Source organism: Peromyscus maniculatus, chromosome 3 (genome assembly GCF_049852395.1).
Source record: "Peromyscus maniculatus bairdii isolate BWxNUB_F1_BW_parent chromosome 3, HU_Pman_BW_mat_3.1, whole genome shotgun sequence".
Classification (NCBI taxonomy): Eukaryota; Metazoa; Chordata; class Mammalia; order Rodentia; family Cricetidae; genus Peromyscus; species Peromyscus maniculatus.
The window spans coordinates 37587010-37609419 of record NC_134854.1 but is presented as its reverse complement, the minus strand read 5'-3'; the positions used below and the strand labels follow the sequence as shown (position 1 = coordinate 37609419).

At 40.8% G+C, this 22410-nt stretch overlaps 1 protein-coding gene across 12 annotated transcripts in view; it reads right to left on the bottom strand.

Moving 5' to 3' along the window:
* Magi2 (membrane associated guanylate kinase, WW and PDZ domain containing 2) overlaps positions 1-22410 on the bottom strand; it is a 1445964-nt gene that overhangs the window by 179038 nt on the left and 1244516 nt on the right. For all 12 annotated transcript variants that reach the window (XM_076566331.1, XM_076566328.1, XM_076566327.1 and 9 more), the window contains one exon: positions 1947-1978. In XM_076566331.1, coding sequence (XP_076422446.1) covers positions 1947-1978 — 32 coding nt within the window. The remainder of the gene's footprint in view (positions 1-1946; positions 1979-22410) is intronic.

The following is a 22410-nucleotide window of genomic DNA, read 5'->3' as shown; positions in this document are numbered from 1 at the left end:
GGCAAATGCTGTAATTATGCCAAATGACATAATTTGTGTGACTGTGGTACATATAAGGAAATCACTAGATTGCATAATTGTTGCACCATGATGAGGCTGCAAGGTTCCTGGTTAAATCAGATAGAGATGTGTATAACCACAGGTCCCAGATTTGAGTTGGGGATGAAAGGATGAAACTATTTAGAAGCTGGGCAAGATAAGCTGTACTTCATTTCATGCATTTAAAAATACATCTTTCAAAACTGCATACATCACTAAGTGATTTACTAAGTTCAAAGAAGCCTGTGTTCCCTCTTTGATGTGTTCTGTAGAGCAGATGGACAGAGTCTGAATGAGGATCTGCTTTGTGAGTATCCTCTTGTGCCACCGTACCTGTCCAGCTGTAGGATTTAGATTTTCTAGTAGGGTAGCATATTCTAAGTCACAGTAAAAGGAGATCCAGAAAAACAACCCAGCTTGGGAGACTTAGGCCATTAATACTGACATAGCTTGAGTGTTGAATGTCCACGTACTAAAGACTTGGCCCTGGAACAGCATGCCCGGAGGTAGTGGGACCTTGGGAGATGGAGCATGCTGGAGTGTGTTAAGAGGACCATGAGCCTCTAGCCCTTCCTCTTCTCTTTCGCTCCCTGGCTTGGGGTGAAAGGAGCTTTCTTGCCACGAGGTGCTGCTTGCTATGCGTGCTTTGAGTATCAGGACCAGTCAGTCATAGACAGGACCCTTCCAAACAGAGTCCAAATAAGCCCTTCCTCTTTAGAGCTAGTTATCATCTCAGGCATTTTGTTACAGTGCTAGAAGGGTGACTAACACAAGCTATAGTTTCGACCTTAGGGCAAGTGAAGACTGTCAATTGCTAAGCCCCCTGCGCTAGCCTGGCTTTGTAAAATCAGAGTGAAAGTCACTAATTCCCTATGTTGGCATAACAGCTTAGCATCTTTAAAAGAGAAGCAGGACAATAGAGGTTAGGTGATGGTAGAGCTTGCTAGTGCCTGAAGAATGTTCGAAGCACTACTCTGAGTGGTTGTCATGTTTACAGTGTATATTACATAGAAAGATACATATAGTATATACTCAAGATATTTATTATGTATAATTATCTATATAGAGCTAGGCTATATGTATGCATATGCACACATATACTTATTTCTATAGTCATTAGAATGTAAATACAAATGGAAATACATTCCTTGCAGGCCATATTCAATTTGCAGGATAAGTCCTCTAGCCCTATAGTATGTATTAGTTTTGAAAACTTAATGTGACTACATGACCATATAGTATTTGTGATAGGAAAAACAAAAGGTTTTAAAGTGTTTTGTCATGTCATCCTAAATAATGTTGATGTCCATTTTGTAAATATATTTTTTTAAATGGGGATAATTATAGAACTGTAAGAATGTGAGTCATTCTTGTATTGGGGAACAGTAGAAGAGAAAAGGCTGGAATGTGACCACAAATGTGCATTTTCCACTGGGTAGAAATGGTGCTCAGCACTAACTGTAAGGCTTATTGTACAGTATATTGTCAGCACTCTTGTGGGTCAGCATACCTCACTGTTCAGATGTAACCTGCATTCATTATTTAGAATGTGCGTTAAAATCTGTTACCAAGTTGTTAGCACATGAGAGTGAAAAACGGTCATTTTTAATATTTTGTTCATAAATATCCTTACTATCATAGCTAATGAAATGTTTCAAAAAATCAGCTGTAAGAAAGTAATTTTAGTACACAAAACATTTAAAAATGGACATAATTATAGGAAATAAGATAACTTATCCTTGTATTTGAGGGCAAGGAAGGACAGAAGGACACAGAGGCTCTGTTCTTCTGATACTCCGGAATCTCAGGGATGGGAGAGCATTGAAGGCCACTCAATTCCCTATTTACTTAATGGGCTTACATAGTAAATGGAAAATAAAGAAAAAAGTATAGGAATTCCAACTTACAGGCTTTGGAGTTTTCCATGGAGAAAAGAAACCTGGAATAAAGAAAACAACATTTCAACTTGGAAAACATATCCGACGGCCACGCACAGATTTCACGATGCTAAGATGATTGTATTTCACTTCAGATGAGTTGAGAGCTCTCAAAACAGCTCCGAAGCAAGCGCTGCGCAGCTCTCTTCAAGGAGTTCAGGGAATCTCTTGGGATTATACCCACGGATCCAAGAACACTTTTCTTTATTTGGCAGCTGAGAATTCTGAGATGCAAAAGAGTGAATAATAATGGCAGACATCTGCTTTAGGAATCCCAATCCTGGGCCATCCTTAGGGGTTCTTGTCACCCAGCAAGAGCAGGGGAGATGGAGAGAGTAGCGAGGTAAAAAGTTAGACTTTTGAGGTAAATTCCCTGGCTTAATATAAGAAATAATTCTGAGTTTATGGCCCCATTTAATGTACTTTAAAAATAGCAAATCTTTGTTATTCCTATGTTCAAAAATAATGAATACATCTCTACTACGACTCAGATCTTATTAAATCTCACATGTTAATGTCCCCCACTGATACCTCTCTATTGAAGGTTTCTATTATCTTTGTGCCCCAATCTAGCACATGCCACATAACAGCAAGGCAGTGTTTGTTTTTGAAAAGAAAGCGGAAAGATGCTTTAACATAACGGTGCTGGAACTGACGTATACTGTCCCTAACAATCCAAAACCTAATCTGCCATACACCAAAAATTACTTTCTTCTCATATCATATCTTTTCCCCTTCCAACAATTTTTTGCTTATATTAATATTAGGTTATGTCTAATAAAATGTCCAATAAAAATGAAACATTGAGACTATTCCTCATGCCATGTTTATCATCTTTAAAACCAAGACTGCCAAAATGGGAAGAGATTACAACCGTTTACGGGAAAAATCTACAGATATTTGGAAACAGAATTATCTAGGTACTTAAGCAATCTAGCTCAGGCATGTCAAAAATACTAATTATCCCTCAGTGGCCCACTGCAACATACTGTAGTATACGTATCCCTTCCATAAGGAAGAGAGGGGACCGTGCAGTCCAGCATGTTTTACAGCCTTCTCTGGGACAATTGAGCCAGTGCTCAGATGTACCCACCATGCTGGTAGAATCAATGTCATCCCATATACTCTGTGCCTAACTCTTTTTTATGTCATGAAATAAATTTTAATCAATGTGTAGTTTGGTTATAAGGACTTATAATTTTTTTAAAAAAAGAATTTAGGATAAAACTGAAAGACTACACACATTTCTTTCCTTGACTGTTATATAAAATGCTGAAGACAACAACATAGCCATGAGTTTAAAAGTGGGGGAAAAGTAACCCACATGCCATTTATTTTATCTTTTGAGGAATTGCCAATGAGAGTTTTTCTTTTTTTTTGAGAAAAGATATTGTTTACACATTTTTACAGTGTCCAAGCATTCAGATTTCCTTCAGTCTTTCTGCGCAGTCTGGCATCAGGATGCTGAGTTATTTGCCGGGTACTGGAAGTTTCTCTGACGTTGATGCAGAAGTACTGAAAGTGTTCTCTGTTAGGGAGCCATTGCCGCCACATGCAACATTATTTTAAAAAATTCTTCTTTCTCCTGTAGAAGGGATATGATCACCTGACCCCTCAGCAGTAGTTGTGATGCCAGAACTAGAGTGGCCTAAGAGGTGCATGGACAAGGAGACCCATGATGAAGTTCCCACAGCACCACAGCGTATCTTCTTACAAAGCTTTTGCTCAGGTGTACTCCACACCAGGAGCAGGGCCCACAGTTCTTACTACAGCAGTTTCTGAATATGGCTACTGCTGAGAAACACTGAGAAGCCAAGCCTGCCCTCTCTAATTATTACCAATGTGGAGTTTGGAGATAGGTAGGAGGAAGTGTCAGAATATATTCTTTAGAAGCAAATAATGAACACTTTATTACATTTCTTTGGCAAATTATTAATCACGTTACAAACATTTAAATCAATCTGACTGAAAACATTTATCTCAGATATACTCGGTTTAGTCCTAATTAGGTTAGAGGGTCATGCTTTCTGCATGATTAACCTCCAATCTTCTGCTCAACTTCATTGATAGAACTATACAAATACTATAATAGAATGGGTCAAAATATCATATATTATAAATGTGGCATAACTATAATTTCTTGATGGAATGTCTCCCTAGGAAATCCTGTCTATTCCTAAGAACATTTAAAGAAAAACATCACAAAGAAACAAATAAGACCTTTTAAGTCTTTTATGAGACATTCAAGTTATTATACTGAGGTTTATTTCTGATTTTGTTTTCTGGTAAGAGAATATCACAGACTTCCAACAACTGGGAAGCCTTATGTACATCCACATGCACACATATATGTATAGTGACTCTATGCAGCAATTTCTGCTGGCATGTTTATTTAAAATTTGCTTGCTGTGTTTTGTTCTTCCAGTTCACCTCTTTCCCTGGTCTCTTGAGATGCAGGCATGTCGCCTGGGGCCCTGTCCTGCGCACTTTACTAGGTTTGGTGAGACAATTGCTTTGTGGCTTGTAACTGCTCAGCCCCAGGGAAACAAGGAGAGATATAAACTCCTTTTCTCAAGCCTTTAAGAGCTACGGTCATCCTCATTATGAAACCAAGGCCATTGGAAATGGGCTTTTCTATGTTTTAGTTTCTGGCTTGTAGTTGCTACTGCCATAGCACGTGCAGATTGGAATGGTCCTGAGGGATTGAAGCTTGTTTAATTATTTGTCTCGTAACACCCATGCCGGTCATTTACTATCTTTCATGTTCAGCAGCATACAATTCTGTATGCGTACAAATTCAGACACATTTCTTGAGTTTTGAGACCACAGAAGCAGAAGGCTTCAGAGTAGCATTCTGAATTAAATAAAACATGAGTAGTTACAGATGAGAAAGTTTAGATTAACCTGCTAGGAAAATTTAGACACATTCTCATATAAAGTTCATCAGATTCCTGTCCTTTTGGAAACATGTAAAACTAAAAGTCTGCCTAGAAGCATAGTAAGATGGGCAGAGAAAAATACAGCAAAAAATGCTTAAATAAGAAATTTGGTTCATTGAAAATGGCAAGCTGACTAAAGAGGCCAACACTGACTTCATATTGCAGTTTACGCTGAATTTATATATGTCGACTAACCACAGCTTTAAGCACACTAAGGCTTATAGCCACTAGATAAGAGATAATATGTCTAGCTAAATTTAAATTCCCGGTAAGCAATTTTGCAGAACAATATGTCTCACATATAACATGAAACGTATTTCATGGAACATAATGTTTTTGTTTATCTGAACTTGAATTTAACTATGAATTTGGTATTATTATTTACTAAATCTGCCAACCTCAAGCAGGAAAGAATTTATATATGTCTTAGCAACTATTTAAAAGGTAACTAGCATCTAGTGTTTGTCATGTCCATTCATTTCAGTGGGACAAAGCAGAAAACATTTAGTGTTTCTTCCAAGTCTGGAATGTCTTTGCATTTGCCATATAGATCTTGGGTTCTGTGGGGTGCTTGGCCAAGGGCTGGACTCCAGAGATGCAGAGCCCTGTGGCCAGTGTGGATGTTACCCAGGACCAGTTCTACATTGTGGTGCTGTTCTCACAGTGCTTCTTCCTAAGCAGAATACTCAGAATGGCTCCCTTCAGAACAGCCTTCTGAAACTTGATACTTCAAATGAAAGAAGCATATGGAGAAAGAAATCAGGGGAATACTTCCATTCACAACAGCCTAAAAGTTATCTAACCTGAGACTTGTACAATGAAAGTACGTTATGACAAAGAAGCAAGAAACTGAAGAAGACGCCGATGGTGAAAGATCTCCATGTCCATGGATTGGCAGTATTAGCACTGTAGATGGCCATCCTACAGAAGGCACGTTCAGATCTCACGCAATCCTCAGTAAATCCCACTGCAATTTGTCTTACAAAATGAGAAAACATTTTAAATTTAATATGGAAACACAAAAGGCACAGGGCAGCCTAAACAATTCTGAACAATAAAAGAATAGCTAGAGGCATCACCATCCCAGATTTCAAGTTACACTACAGATCTATAGTAATAAAAACAGCATGGTACTGCCATAAAAACAGTACATTAATCAATAGAACAGAATCAAGGACCCACATGTAAATCCTACATTTATAGTCCCCTGATTTTTGACAAAGAGACTAGCCACATACATTGGAGTAAAAAAAAAAAAAAACAAAAAACAAAAAACAAAAAAACAGCATCTTCAACCAATGGTGCTGGTCACACTGGATGGCTACACATTCATGCTGTATAAAACACAATTCTAAATGGATCAAGGACCTTAACATCTAAATCTGATCAATGAGAAAGTGGGGTCTATCTTGAACTCATTGCGGGCAGGAAAGGACTTTCTGAACAGGATCCCAATAGTGCAGGCTTTAAGGTCAACCACTGACAAATGGGACCTCATAAAACTCAGATGTTTCTGTAAGGAAAAATCACTGTCATCAGTGAAGAGACAGCCTAAGAGTTAGTGTCTAGATTATACAAGGAACTGAAAAACTAAACATCAACTCAATTAAAAATTGGGGCATGGAACTAAATAGGTAATTCTCAAGAGGAGAAATACATGTTACTGAAAAGCATTTAAAATATTTAACATCCATAGCTATTAGGGAAATGCAAAGTTAAATTACTTTGATATTTCAACTCACTCCACTCAGAATGGCTAAGATCCAAAATAAATAAATACCAAAACAAATGTCACTGCTGGTGTTGTGGTATGGTGTAGGGAATGAGGAACACTTATTCAGTACTGATGGGAATGCAAACTGGTGCAACCAGTATGAAAAGCGATGTCTCACAGACTAGAAACAGATGTATTATAAGCCCGCCACACAGCTTTATCATTCTTGGGCATATACCTGCCTATTCATGATCACAGATGCTCTTTTTACAACAGCCATGAAATAGAAACAGCTTAGATGTCTATCAGCTGCTGAGCTGATAATGAAGACATGTGGTACCTTTACACAATGGAATGCTGTCAAGTGTTAAGAAAAACAAAATTACAAAAATTTCAGGTGGATGGATAGAGATGAAGCAGTCATTCTGAGTGAGGTAATCCAGACCCAGAAAAACCAGTGTTTTATGTTTTCTATCATTTGTGGGTGGTATCTGAATCTTGAGATGTGTGTATTCCATTTGGAATATCCGTAGAGGTCCAGGAATTAGTAAGAGGCTATGGGGGTGGATTCCAAGGGAGGGGAGACAGCATGCAGTAATATCAAGGGAAGAAGGGGTTAAATAGGGAGGGAGATGGGAGGCAGGGTACAGGAGGGAATATGCTGGAGGGATAAGCAAACAATAAAAAAGTCATATAGAAACCTACTGCTGGAGAAGCTTCCTAAAACACACACACACACACACACACACACACACACACACACACACACACACACGAGCTTAACTGGAGTTACCCTGTAATGGATCAACAGTGCTCCTACTAGTTACTGGAGGAAAACAAATAATCAGTTCCTGACATTGAGCTTTTTATCTCTTTAGGAGTTGTTGGCAAGTGAGGTCCCATAGACCCCAAACATTGTAGGCTATTGCTAACACTGTTGGTTACTCAGCAGAACTTGATGGTAAAACCCTCTTGCTGAAGACACCATGTACTTGAGTCATAAAATATGGAGAAACCAGACTCATACTAACCTGGAAACTTCATCCCTATTGGGTACCTTTCATAGTGCTGGGAGGTGATCAGCATTTTAGCCAGCTTCATGAACCCTGAGAGCTACAACCATGATGGCTGTGTTTCTGTGATAATTTACGGTTCTTTCACAGGATGATGAACAGTCTTACAATCCCCCTTTTGAGTAAAGGCCAGAACACAGTGAACATCCACATTGACTAACCACCATATCAATGTGGAACAATGCCAGAATAGCTTTTTGAGATTTCCCGAAACTTCTCCCAATGGAGCTAAATCTTGAAATGCACTTCTGATTTTCAGCTGATATACTGAATGCCAATTGCAAAACACGAGGTGATATATTTAACAGGAAAATCTGCTGGACATACGATTCAAATTTTAAAGGTTTTTATTTTATGTATCTTAAAGAGGATTCTGCAGTTACCAAGCATGATGGAAAAGCTGGGCAACACGTTCTGATTTCCACTTTAAGCAGAGGAAAGGGGGCAGAGGCCATTTTGCAGCAGAGGCCGGTTTCCTGGCAGATTGCCATGCACGGCGTCACTGAAAGCCGTGGATCTATTTGCTCTAAAAGAAGACATGACGGCGTGAACATATTTAATACTACTCACGTGGACACTTAGAAGCAGTGTGACTGGACAGTGCCTCAACTTACATGATTTTTATCTTCTTGAAGGTGATTTTGATCATTTTTCTAGGTAGCAGTGAGGTCAGATTCTCTCGCGATGCTGTGTGGTGGCATCCAGCAGCGGTTCGTAGCCAGCTGCATGTGCTGGAGAGGACACAGCCCTCTGTGTTTCTAAGCTGTTACCCCACTTTGCTGGTTGTGTAAGCTGTAGTTCACCAGGACAACGGCTTTATCAGGACACGAACCCATTCTGAGTCAAGGGTCACCAATACGCTTTGATTAAAGTGGCAAATTTTGTGTTATATGTATTTTGTCACATTTAAATATGTAATTCTTACAAAGGAGAATGAAAAAGGAGAGTGAAAGCATGCACACAACATCTGTATGAGAGCAAGAAGGAAGCGAGAAAGGAGTTTTTCCCAAAGTCCCTGTGATACCTTCCGGGGGCTACACCTGGATCCCCACATGGACGTTTTCACTGTATTTATGGTATGTTTACATAGTTTATAATATGCAACAGAGTGAAATATATAAGGAAATAGAGTATATACAGTATATAGTGATATACATGTTTGTTTGTTTCTTTCTTTCTTGAGACAGGAACTCATATATCCCAGGTTGGCCTTAAACTTTTTTCCTCTGCGCCTTCTGCGTGCTGGGATTCAGGCCTGCAACATCAAGCCTGGCTTATTTGGTGCTGGGGATGAACCGAGGGCTTCCTGCTTGCTAGGCCAGGGCTGGACCAGGCGCTGTCTGTCACTCTTGCGCCACCATTCCAAAGGCCAGCCATCCAGGCCCAGTTCTGAAAGCATCCCAGGAAGCCTCAACGCTTCTCCCTCCGATGAAACTATTTTTAAAAGGATTCCCAAAGTGATGGAGGCAGCACCTGAGGCTTTTAGAATTTCCAATTAGGACTAATTCAGGAGGGGAAAATACCACTAATAAAATTAACCTTACTTTTCATTTTCTCTCAGTCTGGCAAACAGACCTAAGCTTTCCATTTTGGTTTAAAAAACCAAAACCAAAACCAAAAACAAACAACCCCCCCAAAATTCCCCAACAACAACAACAACAACAAAAACAAACCCTGCATCTGGTAAATGTAAGCCAGCAGGCAATGAGCAAATTCCCACTAAAACCAGTTCACTTTCTTCTTGTTTTGATGGATTCATGTGTTTCTTATTAAAATTCATTAAATCAGTTAAGCTCCGCAGTTCCCTTAGATAATTTGTTTAAGCTATGTGAAGTAGGGAAAAGGGCAGTTTCTCTTAGTGAAACTGACCTAGGCAAAGCAATAGCCTTTCCCTTAAGCAATCAGGGATGAAACACTGCTGGCAATATTCAATTTGGTCAAGAAATGCATTCAGTATGCAGAAAAAAAAATCTCATTCCCTGCCATTTTGACCTGAAAGGAAATATTTTCATATTTTTATATAAAAGTTTATATACACACATGTATAATGTGGTATGTGGGAAATTGATGTTTTCTTTGCAACACTTTAAAATGATTCTTCTGTATGTATCTTACACATACAATTAATTTTCAAATAAACACCATGAAATTGTTTTCAAACTGCTCCCCTGCATTTGATTATTATAAAGAGAACACACAATCTGACCATTTCAAGAAATTTCAATGAGCGTCATAAAGGATAAGTCTGAACAGGTCTTTTAATAAGACCAAGAGATTAAAAACAAACCAGGAAGATGAATAGCTTCAAACAGGAAGGACAGGAAGGATAGTATGAGTGAGGCTTGATCATGGTAAAGTATGCTGGAAGAAAATATGATCAACTACAGAAACCTGTTTTGAAATTTTTTAAAAAATTAAAAGTTTATGTGTATATGTACATATATGTGTATTATGTGTATAGCAGATAGGCCTGAAGAGGGTGTGAGATCCCCCATGTCCCAAGAGCTGGAGTCACACACACTTATGAACAGGCTAGGAACCAAACTCAGTCCTCTGGAAGAGCAGCAGGTGCTCTTTACTGCCAAGTGAGCCATCTCTCCAGACCCAACAGAGGCATTCAATCTACAAGTCTAGGGACAAAGAGAGAAAGCTGCTTGGGTTTGTGGCATGTCATAGGCACTCACAAAGAAATGGAGCATATCAATACTTTATAGTAGAAAAAGCCAAGCTCTGAGAATTTTGCATGGATGAAACAGAGTTAAATGGGAATTATGAAACAGGAAAGAAAAAATAAGGCAGGGATGCCAGGGTAGAAAAGGGAAACTGGAGATATAGATAAACTAAAGACTTGAAAAATATGGAAACCTACCAGTTTTAGTGCAGAATTCTACCAGACTTTAAAAGAAGAGTTAATGCTAATACTCTTCAATTTATTCCACAAAATAGAAACAGAAGGAAAATCGCCCAATTCATTTTGAGGCCATTGTTTCACTGATACATAAAACACATAAAGACCTAACAAAGAAATAAAATTACAGAGCACTTTCCCTTATGAACATAGATGCAAAAAATAATCTCAATAAGATACTTGTAAACTGAATCCAAGAACACATTAAAAAGATCATCCACCATGATCAAGTAGACTCTATCCCAGAGAGGTAGGGATGGTTCAACATATGAAAATTAATAAATGTAATCCACCGTATAAACAGACTTGAAACACAAAAACCATGTGGTCATCTCATTAGATGCAGGAAAGGCCTTTGACAAAAATCTAACACCCCTTCATTGAGAAAAGTCTAGGAGACATCAGGGATGCAAGGGACATACCTAAACATAATAAAAGTGATACATAGCAAGTCAATTTCCAACATCAAATTAAATGGAGAGAAACTCAAAACAATTCCACAAAGTCAGGAACAAGACAAGATTGTCCAGTCTCTCCATACCTATTCAATATAGTACTTGAAATTCTAGCTAGAGCAATAAGACAACTAAGGGAAATAAAGGGGACACAAACTGAAAAGGAAGAAATCAAAGTATCATTATTTGCAGACGATATGATAGTATACATAAGTGACCCCCAAAACTCTACCAGGAAACTCTTTCAGCTGATAAATACCTTTAGACAAGTGGCTGGATACAAGATTAACTTAAAAACAAAACAAAACAAACAAAAAAAGTAGCCCTCCTATATACAAATGACAAACGGGCTGAGAAAGAAATCAGAGAATCAACATCCTTTACAATACCCTTAAATATTATAAAATATCTTGTGTAACTATAACCAAGCAAGTGAAAGACCTGTATGGCAAGAACTTCAAGTGTTTGAAGAAAGAAATTGGAGAAGATATCAGAAGATGGAAAGGTCTCTCATGCTAATGGATCAGTAGGAATTAACACAGTGAAAATAGCAATCTTACCAAAAGCAATCTACAGATCCAATGCAATCCCCATCAAAACTACAACACAATTCTTCATAGACCTTGAAAGGATGATTTTCAGTGTCGTATGGAAACATTTAATAACAACATGACTGCTGTAGGTATCACCATCCTCAATTCAAGTTGTACTACAGAACAATAGCAATAAAGCCGTATGGCACAAAAGCATGGTGGCCAACAAAATGGAATTAAAGACACAGACATAAACTCACATACCTCTGGACACATGATTTTTTTTTTTTTTTATAAAGAAGTCAGGAATACACACTAGGAAAAAACCAGCATCCTCAACAAATGGAGCTGGTCAAACTGGATGGCTGCATGTAGAATGCAAATAGATCCATGCATATCATCCTGCACAAAACTCAATTCCTAATGGATCAAAGACCTCAACATAAAACCAGATACACTGAACCTAATCGACGAGAAAGTGGGGAATTGTCACAACACAATCCATGAATGGAATTGTGTGAGGAGATTTCTGAGTCCTTGTGAGGAAACTCCAAGCAAACAAGAGTCTCGTGACCTCAGTTTTTCAAACCACAAACTTGTTCTTGGAATGTGTTTTTGTGCTTTTCCCAGGTGTGGCAGACAGGCGTGAGTTTACTTCAGCTGCTGGCATTCATGTGCTTCTATAGAAAAACATGTTTTTGCCAAGTGCAGCTTGTGTTTATGATTGTATACTTTACTCAGGTGGCACTTCTTAACCCTGAGAGTGGAAATTACCTGATGCTCTGAATAAACTTGGCTATTGAATGGGACTTTAGTTGGTCCGATTTTTAGGCTCCCACTCTCTCAGGTTCACATTGCCAACTAGAGTTGTAAACAGGGAATAGGCTTGAACTCAATGACATAGGAAAAGACTTTCTGAGCAGAACGTCATTAGCACAGGTACTAAGATTAACAATTAATAAATGGAACCTCACAAAACTGAAAAGCTTCTGCCTTGCAAAGGACACCATTATTTGGACAAAGCAGCAGCCTGCAGACTGGAAAAAGATGTGATAGAGGGCTAATCATTTAAAATATATAAAGAACTTAAAAAAAAAAACTGAACTCTGGATATCAACAAACAAACAAAAAGAAAACCAATTTACAATGGGTTACAGATCTAAACAGAGAATTCCTTTTTTTTTTTTTTTTTTTTTTTTTCAAGACAGGGTTTCTCTGTATAGCTTTGCACCTTTCCTGGAACTAGCTTTGGAGACCAGGCTGGCCTTGAACTCACAGAGATCCACCTGGCTCTGCCTCCCGAGTGCTGGGATCAGAGAATTCTTCAGAAAGGAAACTCAAATGGCTGAGAACACTTAAAGAAATGTTCAACATCTTCAGTCATCAGAGAGATGCAAATAAACTACTTTGAGATTGCATCAGAATGTCTAAGATCAATAAAATAAATGACATCTCATGATGGTGAGGATGTGGAGCAAGGAGAACACACCTCCATTACTGGTGAAGTGCAAACTTGTACAGCCACTATGGAAATCAGTGTGGACTTTCCCCGGGAACATGGGAATCTATCTACCTTAAGATCCAGTTATACCACTCTTGTGCATATGCCCAAAGGATGCTTCATCCTATCACAGAGACACTTGCTCAAACATGTTCATTGCTGCTCTATTCATAATAGCCAGAAACTGGAAACAACCTAGGTGTCCTTCAACAGATGAATGATTAAAAAAATGTGGTATATTTAGAAAATGGAATTTAAAAAGTAAAATCATGAAATTCGCAGGTAAATTGATGGGACATCATCCTGAGTGAGGTATCCTAGATCCAGAAATAAAAATATGATATGTATTTGCTTATATGAGGATATTAGCTCTTAAATCAATGATAAGCAAGCTATAGTCTATAGAACCAAAGAAGTTAGGACTAGGGAGAAAAGATATATCTCCTTAGGAAATAGAAAAGACAATTATGAATGAATGAGGGGTTTCTGGAATGAAAGGATCAAACTTGCAGGAGGAGTGAAGAGGGAAATAAGAAAGGGAATATGGGGAGAGACAGCTAAAATTAAGGGCAATTTGAAGAATAGTATGAAAACTGAATACAGTAGAAGCTTCCTAAAATACATACATATATAAAGGTGATCTAAATGAAATAATCAAATAATGGAGGAAACAGAGCCCCAACTGCCATCTCTTGTCACCAAATGAACTTTCCAGTACTGGGAATGGGTTTATATATAATTGAGCTGTTGGCCAAAGGATTCCCCTGGGGACTCCCAAACAACCCAGGATGTTGCTAAGACTATGGGTTGTTCACCATAAACTGGCAGCAAGGCTCTATTGTTGAAGACACCTAAACAACTATTGAACACAGAGAAGTCAAGCTGGTGTGCACCTATGGCTTTTACCTCTCCAGGCTCTTGCTCATGGTACCAGGAGGTACGTGACATACTGCTAAAGAAGAAAGGTAAAGATCGATCCAGGTATAAAACCTTCAATCTACAATAGTGTCCTATCTTCAAGATGTGTTAGTGCAATGATGGCCCAGAGTTCGTGGGGGTAACCAACCACTATCTGGTTTGACTTAAGGCCCACTCCATGAGATGGAACCCATATCTGATATCACTTGGGTAAACAAGAACCCAAGACTAGACAGCCCAGGGACCTAAGTTAGAACCAGATACCACTATTCCACTAAAGGAATATAGCCATAAAATAATCGCTGATGACATTCTGCTATACTCCTAGATGGTTGGCCTTGCTCAGCCGTCATCAGAGAAGCTTCCTCCTGCAGCAGATGGGAACAAATACAGAGACCCACAGCCAGAAAATATGCAGAATGAGAGACCTTGGAACATTCAGCCGTAGTCAGGATGTGCGCATCAAATTCCTCCCCCCAGGGTTCCGGGATCCCTATGGACAAGAGGGCAGGAAGAGTGCAAACGCCAGCGAGCATGGAAGACACCAAGGAGACAAGGCCTTCTAAACACAGCAGGATCCGTGCACATATGAACTCACAGAGACCGAGGGAGCATGCACAGGACTGCATGAGTCTGCACTGGATAGGTCCCCAGAGTGCAGAAGTGGACAGATGCCCCCATCCATAACACAGACGCTATGTCCAATTGATAACCACTCACAAATGAAAATTTAGTTTACCCCAGGGAATTTCACTGGGAAAACAAACTATTCTTAAGGGCAGGCTGCATGTCCAGCCTACCGTTCAGATGGCCAATTGAAAACAAACTCAGTGGCATCTTTGGAGGTTTTTTTGTCTCATAATGTCCTGTCAGGGCTTTTCTTTCTTTCTTTCTTTTTTTTTTTCCATTTTCACACATATAAATGAATATATATGTATGCATGTATATACTTTTTTTTAACGCTATAGGTCTTTTGTATATATATTTTGGCTTCCAGTCTTGTTTTTTTTAAATAGGATTCCTGAGTATATGAATGAGTGGGTCTGTATATCTATATCAGTGTGTGTGTGTGTGTGTGTGTGTGTGTGTGTGTGTGTGTGTGTGTGTATACACATGTACGCACTTTTTCTTGGCCTCCTTTCCTCCTGTTTGTTTTGTCCCGTTTTTATGTGTTTGATTTATCTTATTATTAATTCTTAGCCTGTTCGTCTTCTAATGAGAGACAAAGGAGGGTGGATCTGGATGGGAGGGGAAGAATACAGGGAAGGAAAACTGTAATTAGAATATATTATATGGAAAAATGATTCCCAATAAAAGAAAAAAAATAAACTTACTATCACATAAGATTCCTAAAATGTACACATACTGAGGTGGTTTGAATGAAAATGGGCCCCCATAGGCTCATAGGGAGTCGCACTATTAGGAGGCATGGTCTTGTTGGAGTAGGTGTGGCTTGTTGGAGGAAGTGTGTCACTCGGGGCAGGCTTTGAGGTTTCAGAAGCTCAATCCAGACCTAGTAGCTCACTGTTTCTTCCTGCTGCCTGCTGATCCAGATGTAGAACTCTTGGCTCCTTCTCTAGTACATGTCTGCCTGTGTGCTACCATGCTTCCTGCCATGATGACAATGTTCTAAACCTCAGAACTGTGAGCCAGGCCCAGTTAAATGTTTTCCTTTATAGAGCAGCTGTGGTCACAGTGTCTCTCCACAGCAATAAAACCCTAACTAAGACACATTCACATACATAAATGAGTTTAAAATGGAATTATCTCATAACAGGGCAACAATGTTCCTACTGATACCAAAGGCTAACAAATAAAAAGCCCAGTCCTAGGAATGGGTTACTTCTTTTGGAGTTGTTAGCCAGTCAGTTTCCAAAGACGCCCCCTCCTCCCAAAGACTATAAGCTACGGCCAATGTTCTAAGTTACCCTCTAGAACAGTGGTTCTCAACCTTCCTAATGCTGAGGCCCTTTAATACAGTTTCTCATGTGTTGGTGACCCCAACCACAAAATTATTTTCTTTGTACTTCATAACTGTAATTTTGCTATCGTTATGAATCTTAATGTAAATATTTTGGGGGATGGAAGTTTGCCAAAGGAGTCTCACCCACAGGTTGAGAACTGTTGTTCTAGCATTCTGTGATGGTAAGACCCTGTTACTGAAAATACCACATATCTGAGTCATGTAACATGGAGAAACCCAGTTGGGACTCAGCTGGACTATCACTAACTACTGGCTGGTTTCACAGTGCTGGAAGGTGTTGTACATACTACTGGAGGAGAGCAGTAAACATCAGTCTTACCGTGCTGCGAACTGTGGGCTACAATAAAGACTGTCGAGGCAAGACCTATCCATAAGGGCAACAGTGGCATGAATGTTGTGGGAGTAACCAACCATTTTCTGATTGGATTGAAGACCCACTACAGAAGACGAAACCCATACCTAGCACTATTTTGGGCCAGGAACCTAGAGCTAGATAGATCATATACCACAGGAGAGAACCTATGACTACTGCTTGGCTAAATGGCCATAGTAGTAAGTAAACCAATAACTTAGGAGACCCATAGATTAAGGGATTCCTCAGCCTCTTTCAGAGAAGCTTCTGTTTGAAGTAATGATTAACAGACTCACACTGGTTAAGGTGCAGAGCAAAAGAGACCACAGAATGTTCAGCCCTAAATGGAACATATATACTGTATCCCCTCTTCTCAGGGATCTTGGTAGAAGAAGGGGCAAAAAGAATGTAAGAGCCAGTAGATGGCTCCAAGGAAACAGTGTCTTCCAGACAAAGCAGGGCAGCTACACTAGGAACTCACAGACTGTGGCAGCATGGACAAGACTGTGTAAGCCCAAGCCAGACTAAATCCCAGCACACAGCGAGAAGCTGGGCATGAAGTTCCACCTCCAGCCAAGGAGCCATTGGTAACTGCTAGCTGCTGGGTGAGGAAAGATCAGTTTTCTCTAAGAGCAGCCCCTAATAAATCAACTATGCAGCAGTGGAAGGCAGCATGCCCAAGCATACCCAGGCAGCACAAACTGGTCTTGTTTGGGGGGAAGGGGACATAAAGTCGGGTAGTAAGAGAAGTGGGATGGTTCTGGAAGAGTTGAGGGAGGAAGAGTGAAGACGTCTAAAACATGTCAAATGAAATTCTCAAGGAACTAATAAAAAAATAAAATGACCCATGCCCCGCATTGGGCTTTTTATTTTTTGAGGAACCTAAAAGTATTGTCAAGACTTGACTATATATGTCTGAAGTTTTACCCAACACTAAATGAATATTTATAGAGTTGTAGTCATCTTACAAACACTATAAACTCAACATAGCAAAAAAAAAAAATAAGTAAAAATAAATTAAACAAAAGGAAACTTAGAGTTTTCTACAAAGTCTTCTCTTTAGTCTTATTTTGGGAAATTTTCCTTGTCACTTTTAGTTTTTAAGACAGGCAACAGAAAGCCAATTTATCACCAAATGCTATACATTTCATCTCCAAATGCTATCTCAAACCTTCTCTCTGCCTCCCTGGCCATCATGATAATCTACACCCTGTTATCTCTGCTTCAACTGAAGCAAAGATGACTACGACAATTTCTTAAAGGAAACAATGCTTTAAAATCCTATATGAATTTTCTCTTGTCTCAACAAAACAAAGCCTATAGGTCCTGAGTAAACTGGCCCCTACCTACTCTCTAGCCACCCCACGCGTCTCTGCTTTGATGCCGTCCCTGGAGTTGGTTGAGTGAGGCATACTTTTCAAACCACAGGGCCTTTGCACAAGCTCCTTCCTGTACCCACCCTTTGTCAGTCTTCACTCTGCTACTTCTGACTCATTTGTGTGGAAACCTAAATACATCTTTTAAGGAAAATATTCCTGACTTTGGATTTCCATTGTCTCCGTATACATTCCACTGCGGCCCATGATTGTCCTTGATGTGGCACTCATTCCTGTCTGTGCTTATGTTTTGTACTTGTATGTGCACAAAGTATTTAATGTCTGTCCCCTAGGAGAACTGGGGGAGGTGTTTAATCCCCTGTATTCCTAATGGTCCAGGAAAAACAAACGTGAAGGCTAAGGGGATGTTAGAGCTAATGTGGTGAGGTCCAGAATACAGAGCAGGGCTAGCGGCTGGGTGTGAGGCAGCCAGACTGACTAGATCAGAGACAGGAGAGAGCTCCTGGGGGCACTGGCTGACCCCATGAAGCCCCAGCCCCAAACACATGCAAGGCACTGCTATCCTTTCACGTCTTAAAAAAAAAGATTTATTTATGTGCATGTACCTGCACGCACTTATGTGCGCCCCCAGCACACACTTATATGCGCCACCTGCGCGTACTTATGTGCGCCACCTGCACGCATTTGTGTGTCACCTGCACGCACTTATATGCGCCACCTGCGCGCACTTAAGTGTGCCACCTGCACGCACCTATGTGCGCCCCCTGCACGCACTTACGTACGCCACCTGCACGTACTTATGCATACCACCTGCATGTACTTATGTGCGCCACCTGCATGCACTTATGTGCGCCACCTGCACGCACTTATGTGCACCACCTGTATGCAAGTGCATACCACAGTCCAAAAGGGGAGTTGGTTTATGTGGAACTGCAGCTGCAGGTAGCTGCACATAGCCTGATGTGAGTGTTAAGAACTGAAGCTGGGTCCTCTGTTACAGCAGAAAATGTTCTTGGCTGCTGAGCCATCTCCAGCCCCGCTTCATACATTCATAATTTTGGATAAGGCAGCTTCTAAAATGCCTGCAAATACTCGAGGAAGGAGACTATCCCAGATGACCCTGAAGACAAGGAGCTAAATACGAGGCAGCCAAGAAAAATTGCAAGTACATCTTGGTAGCTGGTATGAGAGTCAGCTCTCCACGGAGAGTCAAGACAAGGGTCCATGGTAAACTATAAGCTGGTCATGTAATCTGGAAACAGAGAGTAGACTTTCACTAAGGGCTAGCAGACTGCCAAGTCTGAAGACCAGTAACACCTGCAAGGTTGGCAACTGGCAGTGCCAGCCAATGCTGGCAGCTGCCGACCGACAAGCAAAGGTCAGCAGCTAACAGAGCACATCAGATGTGAGCAGAGAGGTGATTTTGATATGTGTCACCCCCTCAACTGTATGAACATCTCACAAGCGGCATGTGATTATCTTTCTAGTCGGGAAAAGGGGACATGCCAAGAATGTGCAGACACCCATTGGCATGGCCCAAAATATGCCCAGAGAATAAATATCAGTAGAAATTGCCTCGGTGTTTATCTAAGCCTACAAAAAGCCTCAAAACAAGCCACTCAATGGCAGCCCTCTTTAAAGACCTCTCCTTATGCTGGAATCTGACTTTTTCCTGCAATCCTCTCTTGGACTCCTCTCGCTATATGGGAGTTCTCCTTGTTTTCTTCATGTAATAAATCTCTGTTTCTAATAAAGCTCCTTTGTAAACTCACCTTTTGTTGTCCAAAAAATTTGTTCTTTGAGTTCAGGGGACAAAACTAGGGTCCATTTACTCCGTGGAAGCTTTGGTGACTGACAATCAGCACTCTGGCCCCTGAGCTAACCCTATTTGACATGAGAAAGTCTTCATCATTCTCAAAGACCCCCCCACTTTTTCTGTTTCCTGAGTACCTAGTTAATAATAATAGCTGAAAGGGCAGGACACAGGAAAGAGAGTCAGAAAACATAAGAGGAATGATGATCATAGCGGTTTTCTGGGGCAGGAAGGTGTGGCTTGAAGTCCTTCAGTAGCTGGCTCCATCTCTGGCAGTGAGCAGGGGTACTGGGAACAGAAATCCGATGGGTCTGTGTGGTGGTTTGAAAGAAAATGGCCCCATTGGCTCCTAGGAAGCGGCACTATTAGGGGGTGTGGTCTTTTTGGAGTGGGTCTGGCTTGTTGGAGGAAGTGTGTCATTAGGGCAGTTTGAGGTCTCAGAAGCTTGAGCCAGGCCTGGTGGTTCACTGTCTATTCTTGCTGCCTGCAGATCCAGATGTAGAACTCTCTCCAGCACCACGTCTGTCTGTATACACTGCCATGCTTCCCGCCATGGCAATAATGGACTAAACCTCAGAACTGTAAGCCAGCCCCAGTTAAATGTTTTCCTTTATAAGAGTTACTGTGCTCATGGTGTCTCGTCCCAGCAATAAAATCCTAACAAAGACAGTCTGGTTACTCTTAAAATGGTGCAATGAAATTGTGGAGCATGAAGAATAAAGTCCTCAGGGTTTGTGGTACAGTAGGTAATGTGTTTGGAAATGAAGAGCCACGTAACAAGGCAGCTACTAGAAGCAGTGGGTGGAAATACTATTAAAATAAGGCTTGGAGAGCTTTCTCAGTCAGGCAGCTTGCCATGGCTGCAGTCTAATGGCTAAGGCAGAGGCAGAAGTCAGATTTCTGGGGGTCTAAATGAATGGAAGCTGAGGAAGTAGGACCTGGAAAACAAATGGCTGTGGGGGTTGAAGAAATAGCACCGTACTCAGTGGTTAAGGAGACATTCTGATAGGTGGGTAAGCACACTTACATTCAGACATGAAGGAATCTGAGCAGAGGTAGGGCCTGAGGACTGAGGAGACAGAGAGGAGGAACCAGACTTGATCATGAGGAGATGGGAGTGGATGGCATCCAGAACACAGAGAGATGCACCTCAGACCTTGGAAGGCGCTGAACAAATCTACAGGGGCTGATGCCCTGTCCCAGCCACACGATGTCTGCCACAGAGGGCAGGCATGGGACCAGGTAAGAGAGTCGACTTGCAGGGGCTGAGAGTGGCATGGCCGGGGAGGTCTGTGAGTGCTGGCTTGGGGGCAGTGGCAGGGAAATGCCTCAGGCGTCCATGGAGAGGTTTGCACACAGAACATGCTGGAAAACTAACCTCGGCCTCGTTCCTGTCCCATGCTTCACTCACCATGTGCTGTGCCATTCATGGGAGGGCACTGAATATCAGGGTCAGCCTTCGGGTGCTGAGGCAGACCGTGGGTTTGCTTGATGTACTACAGCTGCTGGTTGAGCAAGTTCCCTAACCTCATAAAGTCTTAGATTTCCTATAAATAACAGTGAGGATGCCTGTACTGAGAAGCAAAAATATCTTACACTTTGTCAATTGAGATTTCAATTGCTCTATTTACTGTTTCTGGAGTATTTCAAATTCCTTTCCTACAAAGTAGAGGACTGTTTTTTAGCAACTGCTCAATCACTTGTTGCTGTAATAGATGCATATTATTTTCTTGCTTTGTTTAATTTTTTCTTGCACTTATGCTAGCTTTGAAGTTCTTTCAAGCTGCCATTTGTTGCATCGATGTTATTTTTTCTAACTGGCTTTGTATATTCTTTCAATCATTGTTTTCATCCGCATTTGTCATTGATTCCCCGATTCTGCTGTGGAAACTCATTTTAACCTCCTCACGTGGCTCTCTCTGTGTTCTCTGACAGACCTTCCCTCAGTTACAGTGGTTATGTTACCATTGTGCTTCCATGAATTGGTTCCGACTTCGCATTTTCTTCTAACTTTTTGTGCAATGGTCATTGTTACATTTACCCCACTTAGCTGATTTTAATGCTTACCACAGTTCACTGTACACACTGCTTCATCTTTGCAGTCTCTTAGTGGACACCTTCAAATACCTTTTTTCAAAAATAGCATGTTTAGTGTGGCAAGCAGAAGTGTGACCTCCCAAATATGCCTACACTATAATTCTTAGATCCAGTGTGGATGCTATTTAAAAGGCAAAATAAATTTGTAGATACCCTTGAAGCTGAGGGCCTATAGATGGAAAGAGTATCTCATGCTGTCCACGTGGGCCCAGTCTAACCATGGAATTCCCCAAGAGTGGAAAAACCTTCTTGGCTCAGGAAGGCAAGGAGGCAGGAATGGAGAGCATATGAGAGAGGATTCAATTTGCCACTGCTGGCTTTGCCGACAGAGGAATGGCATCACAATGTATGACAAAAGGGACCTCCAGAACATGGAAAAGAAAAGATTCAGGAAAGATGCTTCTGTGCTAACATCTGGATTCAACCAGGTGAGAACTGTGATGGGCAGCATTAACTGTCACCTCAATGGGGTCGAGAATCTCCTGGGACATGGGCTCTGGGCATGGTTGTGGGGCATTAATGTGATGACTTGTTAGTTGGTATGGGCAGGGATCCTGAACTGTACATAATGGAGAAAGTGAGCTGAGCACAGTATGTTTTCAGTGTTCTGCTGACTTGAGGCCGGGACCAGCTGCTTCCTTCCCACTGCTGCTGTCTTAACCCCACCACGAATTTTACCTTGAGTTGTGAGCTTCCTTAAGTGGTTATGTTGGATATTTTAATCATAGCAACAGAATAAAACAACAACACAAGATCCTTGTTGGATTTCTGACTTGAAACAGGGTAAGATAAGGCTGAGTTGTTTTAAAC